This window comes from Impatiens glandulifera, chromosome 5, assembly GCF_907164915.1.
Source record: "Impatiens glandulifera chromosome 5, dImpGla2.1, whole genome shotgun sequence".
Taxonomy (NCBI): domain Eukaryota; kingdom Viridiplantae; phylum Streptophyta; class Magnoliopsida; order Ericales; family Balsaminaceae; genus Impatiens; species Impatiens glandulifera.
Genome location: NC_061866.1, coordinates 52806999 through 52824298, shown reverse-complemented (window position 1 = coordinate 52824298; position 17300 = coordinate 52806999). Strand labels below are relative to the sequence as shown.

The 17300-nt window shown below is 29.5% G+C and overlaps 3 protein-coding genes and 2 non-coding genes across 5 annotated transcripts; all 5 read left to right on the top strand.

Moving 5' to 3' along the window:
- The first annotated feature begins 7845 nt into the window (after nucleotides 1-7845).
- LOC124938241 (sodium/calcium exchanger NCL-like) lies at nucleotides 7846-10498 on the top strand. The gene is made up of 6 exons (XM_047478650.1): nucleotides 7846-8376; nucleotides 8518-8885; nucleotides 9066-9211; nucleotides 9283-9562; nucleotides 9632-9955; nucleotides 10073-10498. The coding sequence occupies exons 1-6, from the start codon at nucleotides 8016-8018 to the stop codon at nucleotides 10319-10321; spliced, it is 1728 nt and encodes a 575-aa protein (XP_047334606.1). The 5' UTR covers nucleotides 7846-8015; the 3' UTR covers nucleotides 10322-10498.
- A 494-nt stretch (nucleotides 10499-10992) lies between these two features.
- On the top strand, nucleotides 10993-11066 carry TRNAI-UAU. The gene has a single exon. It is a non-coding gene; the product is annotated as a tRNA-Ile (tRNA).
- Nucleotides 11067-11131: 65 nt separating this feature from the next.
- Nucleotides 11132-11205, top strand: TRNAI-UAU. Its single transcript has one exon. It is a non-coding gene; the product is annotated as a tRNA-Ile (tRNA).
- Nucleotides 11206-11803: 598 nt separating this feature from the next.
- LOC124940543 (protein IQ-DOMAIN 10-like) lies at nucleotides 11804-12890 on the top strand. Its single transcript, XM_047481068.1, has 3 exons — nucleotides 11804-11938; nucleotides 12019-12360; nucleotides 12430-12890. Exons 1-3 carry the CDS (start codon nucleotides 11882-11884, stop codon nucleotides 12688-12690), a joined length of 660 nt encoding a protein of 219 aa, XP_047337024.1. The 5' UTR covers nucleotides 11804-11881; the 3' UTR covers nucleotides 12691-12890.
- A 1050-nt stretch (nucleotides 12891-13940) lies between these two features.
- On the top strand, nucleotides 13941-16820 carry LOC124937736 (protein SEEDLING PLASTID DEVELOPMENT 1-like). Its single transcript, XM_047478057.1, has 9 exons — nucleotides 13941-14472; nucleotides 14550-14764; nucleotides 14851-15001; nucleotides 15094-15285; nucleotides 15360-15522; nucleotides 15591-15817; nucleotides 15893-16069; nucleotides 16148-16285; nucleotides 16362-16820. Exons 1-9 carry the CDS (start codon nucleotides 14044-14046, stop codon nucleotides 16662-16664), a joined length of 1995 nt encoding a protein of 664 aa, XP_047334013.1. The 5' UTR covers nucleotides 13941-14043; the 3' UTR covers nucleotides 16665-16820.
- The last annotated feature ends 480 nt before the right edge of the window (nucleotides 16821-17300 follow it).

The window sequence follows — 17300 nt, the reverse complement described above, 5'->3', positions numbered from 1 at the left end:
AGAAAAAGACAAGTAAACTTACAAACTTTATAAGGATATTAACTATATTAAAAGTTTTATTTGTGTTATAATGTTGATTTTGAATAATTTTATATTATAAAAGTTCAAACATTGTAATTGTATTATAAGATTAGTTAATAAGTGTTCAATTGTTTATTTCTAACTGTAAGACTTTCAAAAATATTATATATTTTATTTAAATTAAATATCGTCACCTTTTTCAAAACAAAATGAATTGATTATTTAGTTAGAGAGCATAGGGAGCATGACACAAGTCAATGGTGCTTGAACTAACTATGGTTGTGTCGTGTTAGGTCATATATGTTTTTAAAAAATAAGTTTAAATGTAAGTTATTGTGTTCATATCATGCCTAACTAATCTTGTGACTGAAGGATTAATTTTATTAAAATGAGAAGAAAAAAAATAATAGTTGGGTATGTTAGCCCTACTTTTATTATTTAAATAAAATAATAAAATATGTTTTTCTTACATTTTTTTTTTAAGATACTCAACACTTAAAATTATAAAATTAAAAAAAAAAATACTACACTTCATATTTAATTATTTTAATTTTTTTAATAAATATTAAAATTGTTATATCATTATTAATAATAAAATAATTAATATAACTCATTAAATTGAAAATCATAAAAGTAGTAATAAAAAATATATTAGTTGTAAATAGCCGATATGATTATCGGTCTTCTCTTTTGTACCTTAACATTGCCTAATTATTATGCTACTCTATTTTGTGTAATTAATTTTAAATATATTTTATAACAAAAATAAATATTATTATTTTTTATTATCCACAAAAGTTACATTAGATTTGGTTTCACGTGAGAATGTTAGTGAATGCAAATTATATGGCTGAAGAATTTAGACAATTTTTAAAATCCATAAAGTCAAAAAAAAATATTTATAGTGAGAGGGAAGATACTTGCTTAAGGGAGGAATTTGATAATTGGGTTGGTTCATGGGTAAGAAAAAGATGTATTTCTTAAATTGACTTTTCTTTACAATGTTTTAAATTATGAAAATGATTCTTTATGCAATAAAAAATGTTTAAGATTATAAGGAATTGATTAAGGAATTAATCATTCTGAAAAGTATATATATTTTTAATAATTAATATTATAAAAAAATTAAAAATTTTACTTTTAGTTTTTTCCACCATAATAATATTTTTGATATTTAGAATAATTTGTTGGATAAATAATTAAAATGTTATATAATTATTAATAAAAAAATATATTATAAACAAGTTAAACTGATAATCTTAAACTAATAATAAAATAAATAATTATTATAAATATTTGATAGATGTATAGTGTAGTGCCGTGTAATTGTATAACCAAAAGTATCAATTCTCATTATTAACTAAGGTAGTTACACAATTTTAATTAGTTTACTCGAAAACTAATAATTTAATTTAATTCATATATAAAATTAATTAAGTCTATTGATGTATCAATTAATGAATATATATATTTTTAAATATTTTATTATTAAAAAATATATATTAATATAAAAAAAATTATTTTTTTAATAAATAATAATTAAATGACTTAAATCTCCTTGAAAATAAACGCAACCCAATTAAATACATGTTATAATTATTTAGTTAGTTGTAAATGTTATGTAAATTGATTTGAAAAAAATAATTTAGAATATGACGTATTATATGTTGTAACATGTCTGTCACTATGATTGATTTTCTGAGAATGACAAAGGTAGCAGACTGTTTATAATTAAATAGTTGTCTTCTGTACAGATCTCTGTGGATAAGAGAATTTAGGGCAGAAATTAATGGCCAATGAGCTGTAAGAAAAAAAGGGAGCACGTGATTAACACATATATTGAAAAGAGAAAATCTAAACTAGAAGAATATCACCAACGACAAAAATTTAATAATTAGTTCAATATTGGCGGGTCAATCAAATTTGAAGTAGAAGAATATCACGAACGACAAAAATTTAATAATATTCAAAGAGAAAAATAACACAAGTTTGCAGTCATGTGGATGTTATTTGATGTGGTTATTTAAAGGTAAGCTTGATTTAAAGAAAATATATATATAAACAAAAAAACAATATGCATCACTCGTCTAAGTTGTTTTAGAGGCAAAAATATTGATCAAATATGTATAATCTAATTGACGGACTATTTATTTCTCAATCGACAACACTGCTAATTCATTTAATCTATCATGTGACATTGTTGATCGAAAATAATTTTTTATTAACTTCAATTTCGAAAAACTTCTTTATGCCTATTGTTACTATTCTTAGGGAAAAAAAATAAATCATCCACTCTTTTTAGACCCATATGTAGGGGTGAGCAAATGGGTAAAATCAATCCATTTTGTCCGATTCGTATTAAATCCAAACTAAATTTATTCAATCCGTAATCCAATCCGTTTTATTAATTAATACGGATCAGATACGGATTGGATTAGATTGAAAATGGTTTTGATAATTCAAACTAATATATATATATATATATATATATATATATATATATATATATATAAACTTGAAATTAGTCAACAATATTTTTTTTATTAAATTTGAATCTGAAAAAAATAATAATACAAAAATAATAATAAATAAAAAATAAAAATAAATATCGTCAAAATGATGATAAGTAAATATATATTATATTAAGATGAAATTTAATTTAAAAAATATATTTTTATTTGGATAATTTGGATAATCCTAATCCAATCCGATTTAATTCAATATGAACTCAATCCGATCTGATCTCAATTCAATCCGAAATATCCAATCCGAATTAGTATTTATGATTTAGATTGGTTTGGATTTCGGATTAATCCACCCAGTGCTCACCCCTACCCGTATGTACTAAGTAATCTCTCAGTTTATTATACAATGTCTAAAATCCTCCAAATTCTCAATCGAATTTAATTTTTCATTTTGAGAGTCATTCTCTAAGTTCTCATTCGATTCACTCAAATTGACAACTCAACCAATTCTTCATTTTTATAGTGATTTTTTTCTTCAATCACCAAAATATCTCTAATTTCTCTCTTGTTGTTATGTTATTTATACTATATCAACGGATTGACTTTGAATTAATGTCTCTACCCTTTGTTTCAATTTTTTCTTTTGAGCTTCAGACAAATATTTATGAGACATTTTACACAAGATCAATTCTAATAACTACAACCAATTGACAGATTCTGAAATTGTCACAATTTACAATTTTATCAAATAAAGATTAAATTCATCTAGCTCTTTTCAAACAAAGTTAATTTAATCAATACAACCTAAATCAACAATACATTCATTCATACCATGGAGCAATAGAAATATAGAACTAGAATTTTATCGTTTTAATAAATTAGAACATTTGTTATAAATAATTGCTATAATTTTGATTTTGAGTTTTTGTATTAATAAATTTTTTCCTTGTTATAATTCATTGATAATATAACAATGAAAAAAATTATTAATGCAAGTAAAACACTAAAGTTCTACAAAATTACATAAAACTTATGAAAATATTTTTTTTATTCAACTTGTAAGATCAATAAATTGAAGAATCAAATCAGATTTAAAGCAGAGGATCAAATTGAAAAGAATTGAAACTTTTGATACTTTGGGGTCCTGAGATGACCAGATGGGATTACGCTGGGATTACGCGGATAAAAATCGTGGCGAGCCTTTTATATCATATTAAATATAATATATATATATATATATATATATATATATATATATTAAATATAATATTAAAAAAATTGGGGCCTTTGATAGAAGGGGATCCGGCCTCAACTCATCTTTTAAATATTCTCTAATTTTTTCTCTCTATGAAGTGATAATTAGGTTTTGGTGAAAACCTTTATAAGAAAAACATAAAACCTAAAGATCAAACAACTTTAGTTGATTATCTATGAGATTATTGGTTGTGTTTTTAATATAAAATTTATAAAAATAATAACTAAATAAAAATTTGAGACATTTAGGTCTATTAATCTCTGATTTTTTTTAAGGGATTTTTTTACCCTAAACTCAACAATTATTTCATTCGTCTAATCACTATTTTTATCTATCAAAATATTAAAATATCAAAATGGCTCTTTATTTAATTATTTAAAATTAATTTATCATTCAATGTAAGAAATATTTTTGTCTTTAAACTATAAAAATTATTTTTTTTTTATAAAATTTAATTAAACATATACTTTTAGGAAAAAAGTAAGAAATACAAGGAAAAAAAGAGAGATCAAACCAGCTCTTAGTATAAGTTTAATTTATCATTAAAAATATTGTTTGAATTTGTTTGTTAAAATAATTTTATTCATTCTATATTTTTTGAAGTTTAGTTTGGTATAAAAAGATTATTTAGTTATTTCACTTGTCCACTTTTAATACATACTTGAAAGCATATCATATTTTATATAAAATAAAATATTAATATTGATTCATTAAGTTTGTCTTAAAATAGTGTTTAATATTTTTGATAATATTTTAATTATTTTTGAGGTCACCTAAATATTAAAAATATGAATAAAATGATATAGTTACATTATATTGCAGGTTGGTTGTCTATTATGCTTATCAGGCCTATTGAGCCTATAATAATAGTTCATGATTTGGTAGTGGCTTAGGCCCATGCTGACCATCAATAAAATTTCTTAAAAAATATTTTTTATTTACTCCCAAAATGATATAGTTACATTATATTCTATATATAAAAAAAACAATTCAACTAAATCTTATACAAATAGTATTTCAAATTTGATTGAAAAAATATATATTTATTAAAATTTGTTACAATGATAATTCAACAACTTTATATATAAAGGTACAATTAGATTAAAAATGTCTACAAACTCTTAACCTTGTCTAAAAATTAAATTTTAAAAGGTGTTAAAATTATTTGAAAAATAATTGATTTTTTTTCCACTTATATCAGTTTTTAAATTGCACTTTTATTTGAATAATAATGGGGAGTTTTTTCATTAAAATTCATTTTATATTTTTTCCTTAGAATGAATAGTGTCTCATTTTACATAATTTACTATATAAAAAAAATCTTCCCTACTTTAACACTATCATGCAATGTAAATGGTGATGTGATTTTTCTATTATTATTATTTTAATTTCAGTTATTTAAATGTAAATGGTAAATGTGGCGTTGGGGGTTAGTTGGAGAACATTGAATGTTTGTTGAGATCTATTTTTGGGTTTTGATCTCCTGGCTATAATAAATAATAAAACCCTATCTATAAATAATTATTATTATTTAACTTGAGTGGAATACAAAAACTTCTTTAATCAAATTATAATAAGTATCACTTTCATTATTATTTTGGGTTGGTGTGGATCATTATTCACTTTTAAAAAAATATACTTTATTTGTTACAATTTATTTTTCTATTTTTAATTTTGTCCAAAATCATTTTCGATTATATTTGTTACGTAAAGTTGATCAATTTTATTTAAAAATTTGTCAAATTTGTTTTCCATAAACTTCTAACATAAATTTGTTTTTGTTTGATCTTTCATACCAAAATAAAATAAAATTATGTTTTACTTTATCAATTTTTCTATACTGGTTTTTAAATAAATTTATTATGCTTTAGTTTTTTTCTTTTCTTTTGATTTGGACAAATATATATTTTCTTTTTCTTACAACAGGTGTATTTATATGATTCATTTTTTTATGTGAGATGACTATCAAAAATAGAAACAAAAATATGTGAGGCTACTTTTCAAATAAGTTAATTTATTAAAACTTAATAAATAAAACTATAAATACAGAAAAATCTTAAAAATATAAATTAGGACATAATATTTTGAAACACTTACCTTTTCAAATAACCCAATAAATTTAAGAACTCTCGTCTGTTAGGAGGATGATATTTTGAAACAATACTTATTTTATTAAAAATACACAAACAGACCGACATATTTATTGATTTCTCATCTCTCATTAATATTTTGACTGAATAATTTTTAAATATTTTTTTTTCTTAATAATTAAATTATCAATCATAATATTAAAATGCATTTTTTCTCTTTAAATTATTTTATATTATAATTAATATTTTTATCAAATAATTTAAATAACATATATTTTTTTAGTTTTATAAAAAAAGTCAACAAAGTCAAATACAAAACTAATTGCTTGAAACATCACAAAATATACCCAAACAAAAATAAGATATAAACAATAGAAAAACAAAATAATCACTTTCATGTACCTAACTTTTCACAACCTAGCTAAATCTAAATATATTTATTTATATAACATATTATAAAGTAAAAAAATTGAAGAAATAAATAGTATTTAGCTCTCATTAAAATATTTTAATTGACAAAAATCTTATCTATAAAATCAAATATTATGATCATGACAGATTTTATAAAATTGGTAATATTTTTCTAAAATTTAAAATAAAAATAAATATAATTTGAAAGTGGTTGTTGGGTTTGCTTTTGATGAGTCACTTTTAAAGAGGACTAACAAAAATATAATAAATGAGGAGAAAAGTGCAACAAAACATAACATAAAGAAACAACAACAACTAAAAAGAGCATAAACCAACTCCTAGGATCATGTAAGGGCCATTTGTTTGGAATATGCCTAACAATCAAATGATAACAAATTAAACTTTTTTATAATCAAGTTATGAAATTATATTTGTAAAACTGAACTAATACACATATTAACAACTTTATTAATGTTTTTTTTATTTGAATCCATATAAAAAAAACAACTAAGATATTTAAATAAGCCTAAATATTTGCATGCCACCTAGAACAAGAAGACAAAGATGATAAAATTTTTAAGGTCATCATCCAACCACACATTACTATTTATTGGTACAATTTGCGGGTCCACAAGAATGATATAAATTTATAATCAATCGAACTCAATAATACCAACCATACCTATAATTTTATTATTTTATTTGAATTCACATTTTATTATTCAAATACCCCCCATCTCTTGGGTGTTATTTGAGCATTTTAAAAAATAAATCAAATACCACTTCATGTTTGATCTATATATACAAAAGAACAACACAATGATACTATCTAGATTAAAACAACTTCCTATTTACCAATTAGGCCAAAAAGAATTAAAAAAAAAAAACCCAGAAAAATTTGTGAAATCCTCAATAAAAAATGTATATTAAACCATGGAGATTATGAGTTCTAGTATCAAACTATCATTTAAAGATCAAATTGTCAAATAAGAGTTTCTTTTTATGTAATTTAGGATATCAAATTTTTTCTTTCAAACATCACAATTTTGAGTTCATTATTTTTAAAATTATATAGAATGAGAATATGAAATTATGTTTTAACGGTTTCAAATTTATTATCTATACGACATTTATAAATAAATAAAATATCAATATCACTATTCTTTTTAGATAAAGAGAACCAGCATATCACTCGGCAGTTATGACCCTCCGTTTTCAGTGAAAATCAAATCTGTGACCTTTTAATCTCTTATGTCAACTATTTTTACCGGATAACTCTGGTGGGATATCAATGTCACTAATTAATCTATCGAATTTTAAAAAATCGATAGTCAAAACTCTTAATTCGCTAAAATTCAGTTAAGTTAATGAAACATATTTTTTATTTATTACTTATAATGATCACGTAGATAATAAGTTAACTATATTTAAAAAAAGAGTTCCGGGCCAAATTCCACAAAGATGAAATGCCCACAATTAGACGATTATTAAAAAAATAATTATAATGTTTTTAAATTTCTGAAATCCACTTCCTAGAGAATAATTCTCCACAAAAATCCAAAACTAAATAATGTAATGCTAAGAAAAAAACCAGATCCAATCAATTTTCAAATAAAAATAGTAGTAAGAAAGAAGATGATATCTCAGTAGCGGTTTGATGTTCATGGGAAAGTGACACAACGAGAGTATGAGTTCGATCCAACTCCACCATCTCTAGTTTTCCAGTCAAAGAGTGATAGATCAAGAGATAATTGACTGTTCCAGCTTCAAATTATGGCTCGAAGATCGTCATCCCGCGCCGTCTACACTTTCTTCTGCCTTCTAGCCCTCACCGGCGCCACCTACGCCCGTTTCATTTCAGATAATCCATCTAATCAACCAGTACCGTCTTTCATCCGCCTGAATACCTTGTTCGCGACGGAATCTTGTGAGCAAACATACGGTTTTCTTCCCTGTACCACCACAGTCCTCGGTAATATCTTCCTCATTCTCATCTATGGCTTCCTTATGTTCAAAGCCGCTACTTACCTGTCCAGCGGAAGTGAGCTTCTTCTTGAGATCCTCGGTCCCGGCATTATCGGTGGTCTCTTCCTCCCTATGCTTGGCGCTCTTCCCGATGCTATGCTCATTCTAGGTCAGGCTTTTGTAGATTTATCTATTTGTTAGTATTGTGTAAGTTCCAATTTGTAGAAATCGATAGAAGAATGATACTGTATCTGGAATTAGTTCATATGTTTGTCCATTTGTTCAAATGCTGTGTCTTTTGCTTTCACAGTATCTGGAATTAGTGGAACTAAAGAAACTGCTCAAAGTCAAGTTTCAGTTGGAATGGGGTTGCTAGCTGGATCTACAGTTATGCTTCTCACGATAATATGGGGGACTTGTGTTATTGTTGGCAAGTGTGACATTGAAGGTCATTTCGCAATCGATGGAAAAGATACTAAAGGGCTTAGTTTGACAGGTTCTGGTGTTACTACAGACATATGGACAACATATGCTGCAATAATCATGGCTGTTTCTGTTCTTCCTTTCCTTGTTGTTCAATTGCCTCAAGTTATGAATTCAACTTCGGGAAGACACTTGGCAGTTTTGATTGGACTTGTTATATCTCTTTCACTTCTGATTAGTTATTGCCTTTACCAGGTAATTCTCATGGCCATGTCATTGATTCTGGTTTGCCTCCAATTTTGTATCTTTGTTGTTTCTCAAGTGACCCTTTTTTTCAATCCATTTAATATAATTATTAGTTGTGACTTGTGAGTTATGACCTGGAAATCTTTGTGTTTGGCTCTATTTTTCTGCTGAAATTTGCCCTTTATATAGGTTTTCCAACCATGGATCCAGAGGAGACGATATGCTTATGTCAGACACAAGCACATAATATCAGGAGTTCTAACACATTTGAGGATGCGAGGACTTGGCAGACTTTTCACTGAACATGGCCATCCTAATGAACATGTCACGAAAAAGTATGGCTCTTATATATGGCTTAACGAAGAAGTGGAGTGTTTTTAACGTGATGATAATGTTTTTGATATAGGCTTTTCGAGGCAATAGATATCAACAAGGACAATCATTTGTCAACTTCAGAGTTGAGAGCACTAATGTTAGGAATCCGTTTGGACGAGGTCAATTTGGATGAGGATGGTGCGGTTGACAAAGTGATGAAAGATTTCGACACTTCTCTCGACTCCAAAGTGGATTATCGTGAGTTTGTCTTAGGAATCTCGAAATGGATGGACGAGGCCATGCAGTTCAAGAGTGGGAATTCTCGTATAGATGGTCCCGACACAATAGCTCATTTAACCGAATTCCATGAGGTATGATATGATAGATAGAACTCTAGCAAAAAGGAAGATGAAATGAACTTGAAAATCTCTTTTGCGCAGGACACGAAGAGACAGATTTTTCTGTTAGGACCGCAAGGTGATGCAGGAGAGCAGGGTGGTGAAGCAGTTGAGGGTGGTGTGAAAAGTACTAAATGGACCTCGGTGAAAGCGGTTCTTTTGTTGTTATTGGGGACAGCCATTGCTGCTGCTTTCGCTGATCCTTTGGTAGATGCGGTTGATAACTTCTCTGATGCCACGAGCATACCCACTTTCTTCATCTCATTCATTGCGCTTCCTCTGGCCACGAACTCCAGCGAGGCAGTGTCCGCTATCATCTTTGCTAGCCGCAAAAAGCAGGCATCCGCTTCTTTAACATTTTCCGAGGTCAGTTATATTGCCCAATTTGGAAACACTTTTATCTGAATCCTGATAAATCTTTATTAAGATGAGATCATGATGTTTTTTTCATCTAAATCCTGATTGAGAATTTTCAATTTGCAGTTATATGGTGCGGTTACAATGAACAATGTCCTCTGTTTATCTGTATTCCTAGCTCTGGTTTATTATCGGGGGCTGACATGGGATTTCTCGTCTGAGGTGCTGGTCATCTTTATTGTTTGTGTAGTGATGGGTGTGTTTGGAAGTTTACGCACCACATTCCCTCTTTGGACTTGTTTCTTGGCCTTCTCCCTCTATCCGTTTTCCCTTGCACTCGTATACGTTCTTGACTATGTTTTCGGTTGGTCGTAGATGTTATGAGTCGGCTCAATGCCATGTCTTTTCGAACAGCTTTTTGTTGTGAATTGAGAGACCACCCGAGATCCATGTTTGTGTATTGTTTTTGTACCACTATTATTAGGTTATTGTGATCTACTACTTGTTAAACTCATGCATATTTATTATATATTAAACCGTGACACTATGTTTTCATTTAGGGCTTGTTTGATCTTTGGTTATTAGGGTTTTTTCTGGGTTTTGTCCTAAAAAACCTTGTTTGATGAAATTTAAAAAAAAACTAGTTTTTAAAGTTAAAAAGTCAAAAATATCCTTTAGTTTTAAATATAAATTAATTTTATAAAATTAAATAAAGGGTAATTTTGGTATTTTAATATATAAAAGGATTGATTAGATAGTTGAAACGATGGATGAAAGGATGTTTGGGTTTTAGGATAAAAACCCAAAAAACCAGTTCATCAAACAAGCTTTAGTTAATAAGGCTTACAATGTTTTTAGTCATTATTTTTCTTGTTATTCATTCTTATAATTACTTAATGAAATAGTTTGCATGTTGTATTAGGAATGGTTTTAATTTTGATCTGATTTGAGATGGACAAAAATAACAAAAGTAATGTTCTAATATATGCTAAATAAGTTTTACTGTCATTTATTTTGTAAATATTTTGGTATTTTGACTAACATCAAGTCCCGTAGCTCAGTTGGTTAGAGCGTTGGTCTTATGAGCCGAAGGTCGCGGGTTCGAGCCCCGCCGGGACTATTTTTTTTTCTTATTTTAACATAGTGTACTTGTATTATATTAAAAACAAAATAAGTATATCAAAAAGTCCCGTAGCTCAGTTGGTTAGAGCGTTGGTCTTATGAGCCGAAGGTCGCGGGTTCGAGCCCCGCCGGGACTATTTTTTAACTAAAATTTTCTAGCTCTCGAACTCAAATCACAACAACTTTGTAGATTCTTCAAGGTTTTATTGCAGTAAGTAGCATGATATTTCAACTTGCAAGGCTTTTTTCAAAAGATGAAATCCTTACATCCATGGCAGTTGAAGAGTCACCACCATGTATTTGTGGGAGGAGGAGAATTGACTATCTACCATCCATCTTCCATTTGTGCTTTCTATCCACAGCTTTTTATCATGCCTTTTCATCATCTTGCAGTCTATCTCTTTTTCCTGCTGCAATTTCCTTGTAAGTTCATCCATCCTTATTTTGATTTTATTGCAGATAATAGTCTATTCATTCAATCCTCATGTGTTTTTGTCATGTGTTCATTGACCATCAATTAGATTTGTTTGGTTTTGATGATGATTTTGATCTATCAAAAGGCTTTTTGATCAGGAACCATTGTTGCTCTGCCACAGGACACTGTATATTGATTGGGCAATAAACATCATAAATGGGTGTAGCTGGGTGGTTTAAGATGATAATTTGCCTCAAGAAGAAGAAGAAACAAGTAATAATCACAGTTTTTCTTCTTTATCTAGTGTTAATATTGGTGTGTGTAATGTGTTATACAAATTATTTTAGACCCGAGAATCAAATGGACTTAAGGATGGTCCCCTGCCCAGTGTATTCTCAATGGGAGTGGAGGATATTGCTGCATTGAGAATTCAAACTGCTTATCGTTCCTTTCGGGTATTACAAGATTTAGTTTTCTTACTTAAACATTAATTAATGTGACTTTTTCTTATTACCTGTGATATGTAAATATCAAGGCTAGAAAAGCTTTGGGTCGTATGAAAGGAGCAGTAAAACTTCAGGCATTGATAGAGGATAACTCAGTTAGAAGACAAATAACAAGTGCTCTGAACCATATACATGTTTGGAGCAGAATACAAGCAGAGATTAAAGATAGAAGAATCTGCATGGTTGTGGACGAGAGGATGAGGCAGAGGAGAAATGAAAACAAGCTGAAACTCGAGGCTAAGCTTCAAGATGTTGAGGTGGAATGGTGTGGGGGAGCAGAGACTATGGAGGAAATCGTGGCCAAGATATACCATAGAGAAGAAGCTGCCATCAAACGAGAGAGGTCCATGGCATATGCTTTCTCACATCAGGTACAACATGAGTTTTTCTTTGTTAAAAAAGTATTAGTTTTGATCTGGATGAGTGCAAATTAAGTGCAGTGGAGGCCTGATAATGCAAGATGGTTTAGCCAAGCTTATTTTGATCTGAGTAAAGAGAATTGGGGATGGAGTTGGAAGGAAAGATGGGTAACTCTCCGACCTTGGGAGATGAGGATCAGGACTCGAAAGGTTGCGAAAACTCCAAATGGTGGGATTGGGAATAAGAATAAGAAGAAAATTATGGCAAAAATTATCAATGGTGGGAAGGAAACTACAGAATCAAGCATAATAGTAAAACCTTCTTCTTCTTCTTGTTCATAGTTGGTTCATCCAGATTGTGTGTGATATGATTTGGTTGAAATGAAAATGGGGATGTTTTTGTTGTGTATAAGTTCAAGTTGTAAGATCATATTTGTTACATTTATGTTATTATTGTTTTTGTTATTTACAAATTTGTATTTTGCCACTATCTATATCACAAACATTGTAAGATTTCAGATTATAAAATTAAAAGTTGTTTTTTTTCACATTTATTGTATATATTTTATTTTATGGATATCCAAATTTTAGTATCATTTTTACCTCATTTAGTGTATAAATAGACTATGATTCAAATCATTCAGAATTTTTTTTATGCCATACATTTCATTTTAAATGATGATCAAACTATTATGTGATTTTTTGGTTAATTTTAATTTCTATATAAAATTATGTTTTGGATCAAGATTTGTTTTTTTTAAATCTATTTTTTTTTATATAAACTTAACATTTATATATCAGCTCAATATAACAAGTAAAAGTTTAGTATTGTGTATTTGATTTAAGATATAAAAAGTATATAAGATAGAACAAAGGATTAATACAAATTATTTACCTATATACACCATTAATATAATCTTATTAAATATTAAACAAAAATTAATATCATATTTTCATACATTAGAGAGCAAGTAAAAACCGAAAAACCGGACCAACGAAAAACGACACCGGTTCATAATTTTCTGTATCGAACCGACCCAGTTTGATTGCCGGTTTAGAAAATAAAAAATCGATGGTTTAACTGACCATCCGTATATATACGTACTTTGATATATTTTTAATAAATGTTTTTCTCTAATACAGTGGAAAAAAATGAACATGATCTTATAACCGATCAAACCGAACTATATTTAACCGTCAAACGAATGAAGATTTTGAAAAATCGACACTATTGAATAATGTTTAACCGCTAGACAAATGAAGACTTTGAAAAACCGTGTAAATAATGTTTAATCGCTAAACGAATAGAATTTTGAAAAATCGATCCGAACTGAATGAATTTTTAATAAACTAATTTCAACTGAATTAATTTTTAATAAACCAATTCCTTATATATACACTTTTTAGAACTTGTTTGATCGTGTGTTACATATAATTTTTGTTAATATTTTTTTTTTTGAAAAATAGATTTTCAATAATTTTGTACTACTTAAAATTATAAAAATAAAATAAAATTGTATTTTATAATTTTGAAAAGAAATAAGTCATAAAACTGTAAAATGTGGTTTGATTGAACATCAGCCAAACAAAAACATTGAGAAATCATTCAGGATACGGAACAGAACAGAAAGGGAAAACACTTTGAAGATTGAAGAGAGAAAGAAAAAGACGAAGAATTTGCCGCCATAAAAGCCAATGCTTTGTTCCGCCAAGTCCTTCTGTCCTCCTCTCACAACCCCACTAGTCCAATTTAGCCGAACCCTTCTTCATGGCTCTCGATTTCACACTTTACTTCGATCACTCCATTTCCCGCGGATTCCTTATCCACCCATCACTTGGAAGACCCTCAATCGAAGAAGCACCCTTTTAGAACTCTGTTATTCTTCATCCAATTCCCTGTCATCTGCCTCGCCGGACGATGATTCCAGCGTCGAGTTGGGTCGGTTGCTGGCGATACTACCGGAGGAGATGCGACAGAGGATTAGCAACCATCCAGAGTTACACCAGTTGATTGAAGTTGTCATGGATTTGGGTCGGAAGCCCTTAGCTAGGTTCCCTTCGGGGGATTTCATTTTATCTGATAACCCAATCACCGCAGATGATGTTTCTAATGCCACTTCCATGGTAATTTTCTTTCTTGCTCACTACCTGTTCGACACAATGCCATGCCTAGTGTTGTTGCAGATTATCTCGTGCTGCAGGTTGGTGAATTCGCGGTTGATAATCGAGCAGGGATCAGCAGAACCTTACACCGGATTAGTGCCATCAGAAACCGTAAGGGTGTCATTATTGGGATAACATGTCGTGTTGGAAGAGCAATATCTGGAAGTGCCAACTTACTGCGAGATTTGATCAAAGATGGAGGTTCTTTGTTGCTTATAGGGCCTCCCGGAGTAGGAAAAACTACTATCATAAGGTCTCGATGGCTAAACTAACTTTGCTTTCATGATTTATAATATTTATTAATTGAATCAGATGTAATAACATCTCTAATTTTTACAGGGATATAGCTAGAATGCTTGCAGATGATTACAACAAACGCGTAATGATTGTTGACACCTCTAACGAAATAGGAGGGGATGGTGATATACCCCATTCCGGAATTGGTTATGCTCGCAGAATGCAAGTTCCCCATTCCGAAATGCAACATAAGGTAGAACAAATTGAGCTACTGTCAGACTCAGGTCACTATTTTTTATGAACATAACATTTCCTTTCAATGAAATGAACTTTGTTAAAAAAAAGGTATTGATAGAAGCAGTTGAGAATCATATGCCACAAGCGATTGTTATTGACGAAATTGGCACAAAGCTTGAAGCCATGGCTGCAAGCACCATTGCCCAAAGGGGGATTCAGCTAGTGGCAACGGCTCATGGAATTACAATAGAGAATTTGATTATGAATCCTGCATTAGAAATGCTTGTTGGAGGAGTACAGGTTAGAAATATATCTGAAAGTGTGACATTAGAAATTAGAACTCTTATTATTCGTTAACCCTTCTAGTTCATTAGAGTGTGACATTAGGTGATGAAGAGGCAAGCCGAAGGGGTGTTCAAAAAACAGTGCTGGAGAGAAAAGGACCTTCCACGTTTAGTTCAGCAGTTGAGCTGATTTCAAAATCTGAGCTGCGTGTTCATCGCAAGCTTGAAGAAACAGTCGATGCTGTTCTTTCCGGTATTATTATTATTACTACTTTTATTGTTTAAATTCCTTCCGGTTTCAAATCATTATTTCCATATCAGGTCGCTTCCCTAAGTTCGAAGTTCGCAAGACGAATCAGGTGTTGAAAGATGACAACGAAGAAATGGATCATTTTAATGACGCTCAATGGGATGATGACAGTACTGAGCATTCTTTCGAAGATTTTCCAGTAATCAATGACGAGAGACTCGTGGAAAGTGAAAATCCTGAAATGTCTCAGGTTGTGGGAGAAACAGATGGAGAAGCTCTTCAAATATTTATCTATGGGGTATGGATTTTTATTTCTTCCATAGAAAAATAAAATGATTTCTATCGAACTTACACAGTTAGCAGGTATGTTTAGATATCAGAAACAAGTGTTCTACAAGGGTTCAAACAAGTTAAGATGAATAGGGCGGTTAAAATAAGCGATAATATCAGCGAAGCAGATGCTCTACTTGCCTCGCAAACCAAGCTGAAGAAAAATCCCAGAATTCAAACGGCTGCAGAGTCACGAGGCATACCCATATATGTCATGAAGGTAACTAACTAACTAACTCTGTTTTTTTCTTTCAAAAAGACCTCGTCAAACAACTAAAATCTGTTTCTTTTGTGATAGACAACCTCATTGACACAACTGACAAAGGCTCTAAGCGCTTTAGTTTCCGATCATATGGATGGAGCAACTAAGGATGCCGATAAAGATGATGAATCGGAAAATGAGATGAATATTTTAGAACGGATGGACGCATTAGAGGTGAAAGATTTTCCCTTCTGTAGTTCAGTTCTAGCATCGGCTTCTGAAAAACTGTGTATTATTTTGCAATTTGCAGGAGGCAAGGATAGCCATTGAGCAAGTAATAATTCCAAAAGGTGAACCAGTTGAGCTTCTGCCTAGGGCTTCAAGCATCAGGTCACTTCAGAAGGAGTTAATTTGTAAATACAATTTACAATGTGAGCGAGTTGGTTTGGATCCAGATGCTAGGCTTCGAATTCTTCCTTTTCACGGTTCAGTTGCCAATGCAGACGACAATGCTTCGAGTGCAAGTGAATTTGAAGACTTATTCAATCCCGATACAGAGATAAATGGTTCGCCATATATCGTAGTCAATCGGCTGCCTCTTCTGCCTGAATAAGTTGTAGAATACATTGCCAAATGGTGTCACATTTGTTCTATCTAGACTATATTTGAAATGTAAAATCGAAAATCAGCTAAATAATCTATGATCAAATGTAGAAGACACTCGGGCATCTTCAAATTCATCGGACCTAGGATATATTCTCATAAGGGCGGCATGAGATTCTCTTTAAATTGTCTTATACTACCTATAACCAGGACATCATTTTTTACTAGGTAAATATAACCATTCTAAATATAAAACTAATCTGAGTAAAAAATTAAAAAATTTAAACTATGTAGCTAATTATTAATTAAGAGTAATTTGGACTGGAGGGTGTCAATATACTTATGTAGGAATAAAATAAATTTCATTATTTTAATATTTGATTTTGAGTTTTATTTTTAAATTTTTTTTTATCACATTAATATATTCTCATTATTAAAAATATTAAAATATCTTTACTTTATTAAATTTATACTTATCACATTAATATATTTTAATTTATCAATTAAAAAATAGTTATTTTATCTTTATTAAATTGATATTTTAAATATAAAATAATATTTCAATAATTTATCTTAAAAAATATTTAAAATATTATTATTTTTATCAAACAAAAATTTTGAAATAAAATTTAAACTGATGATTAAA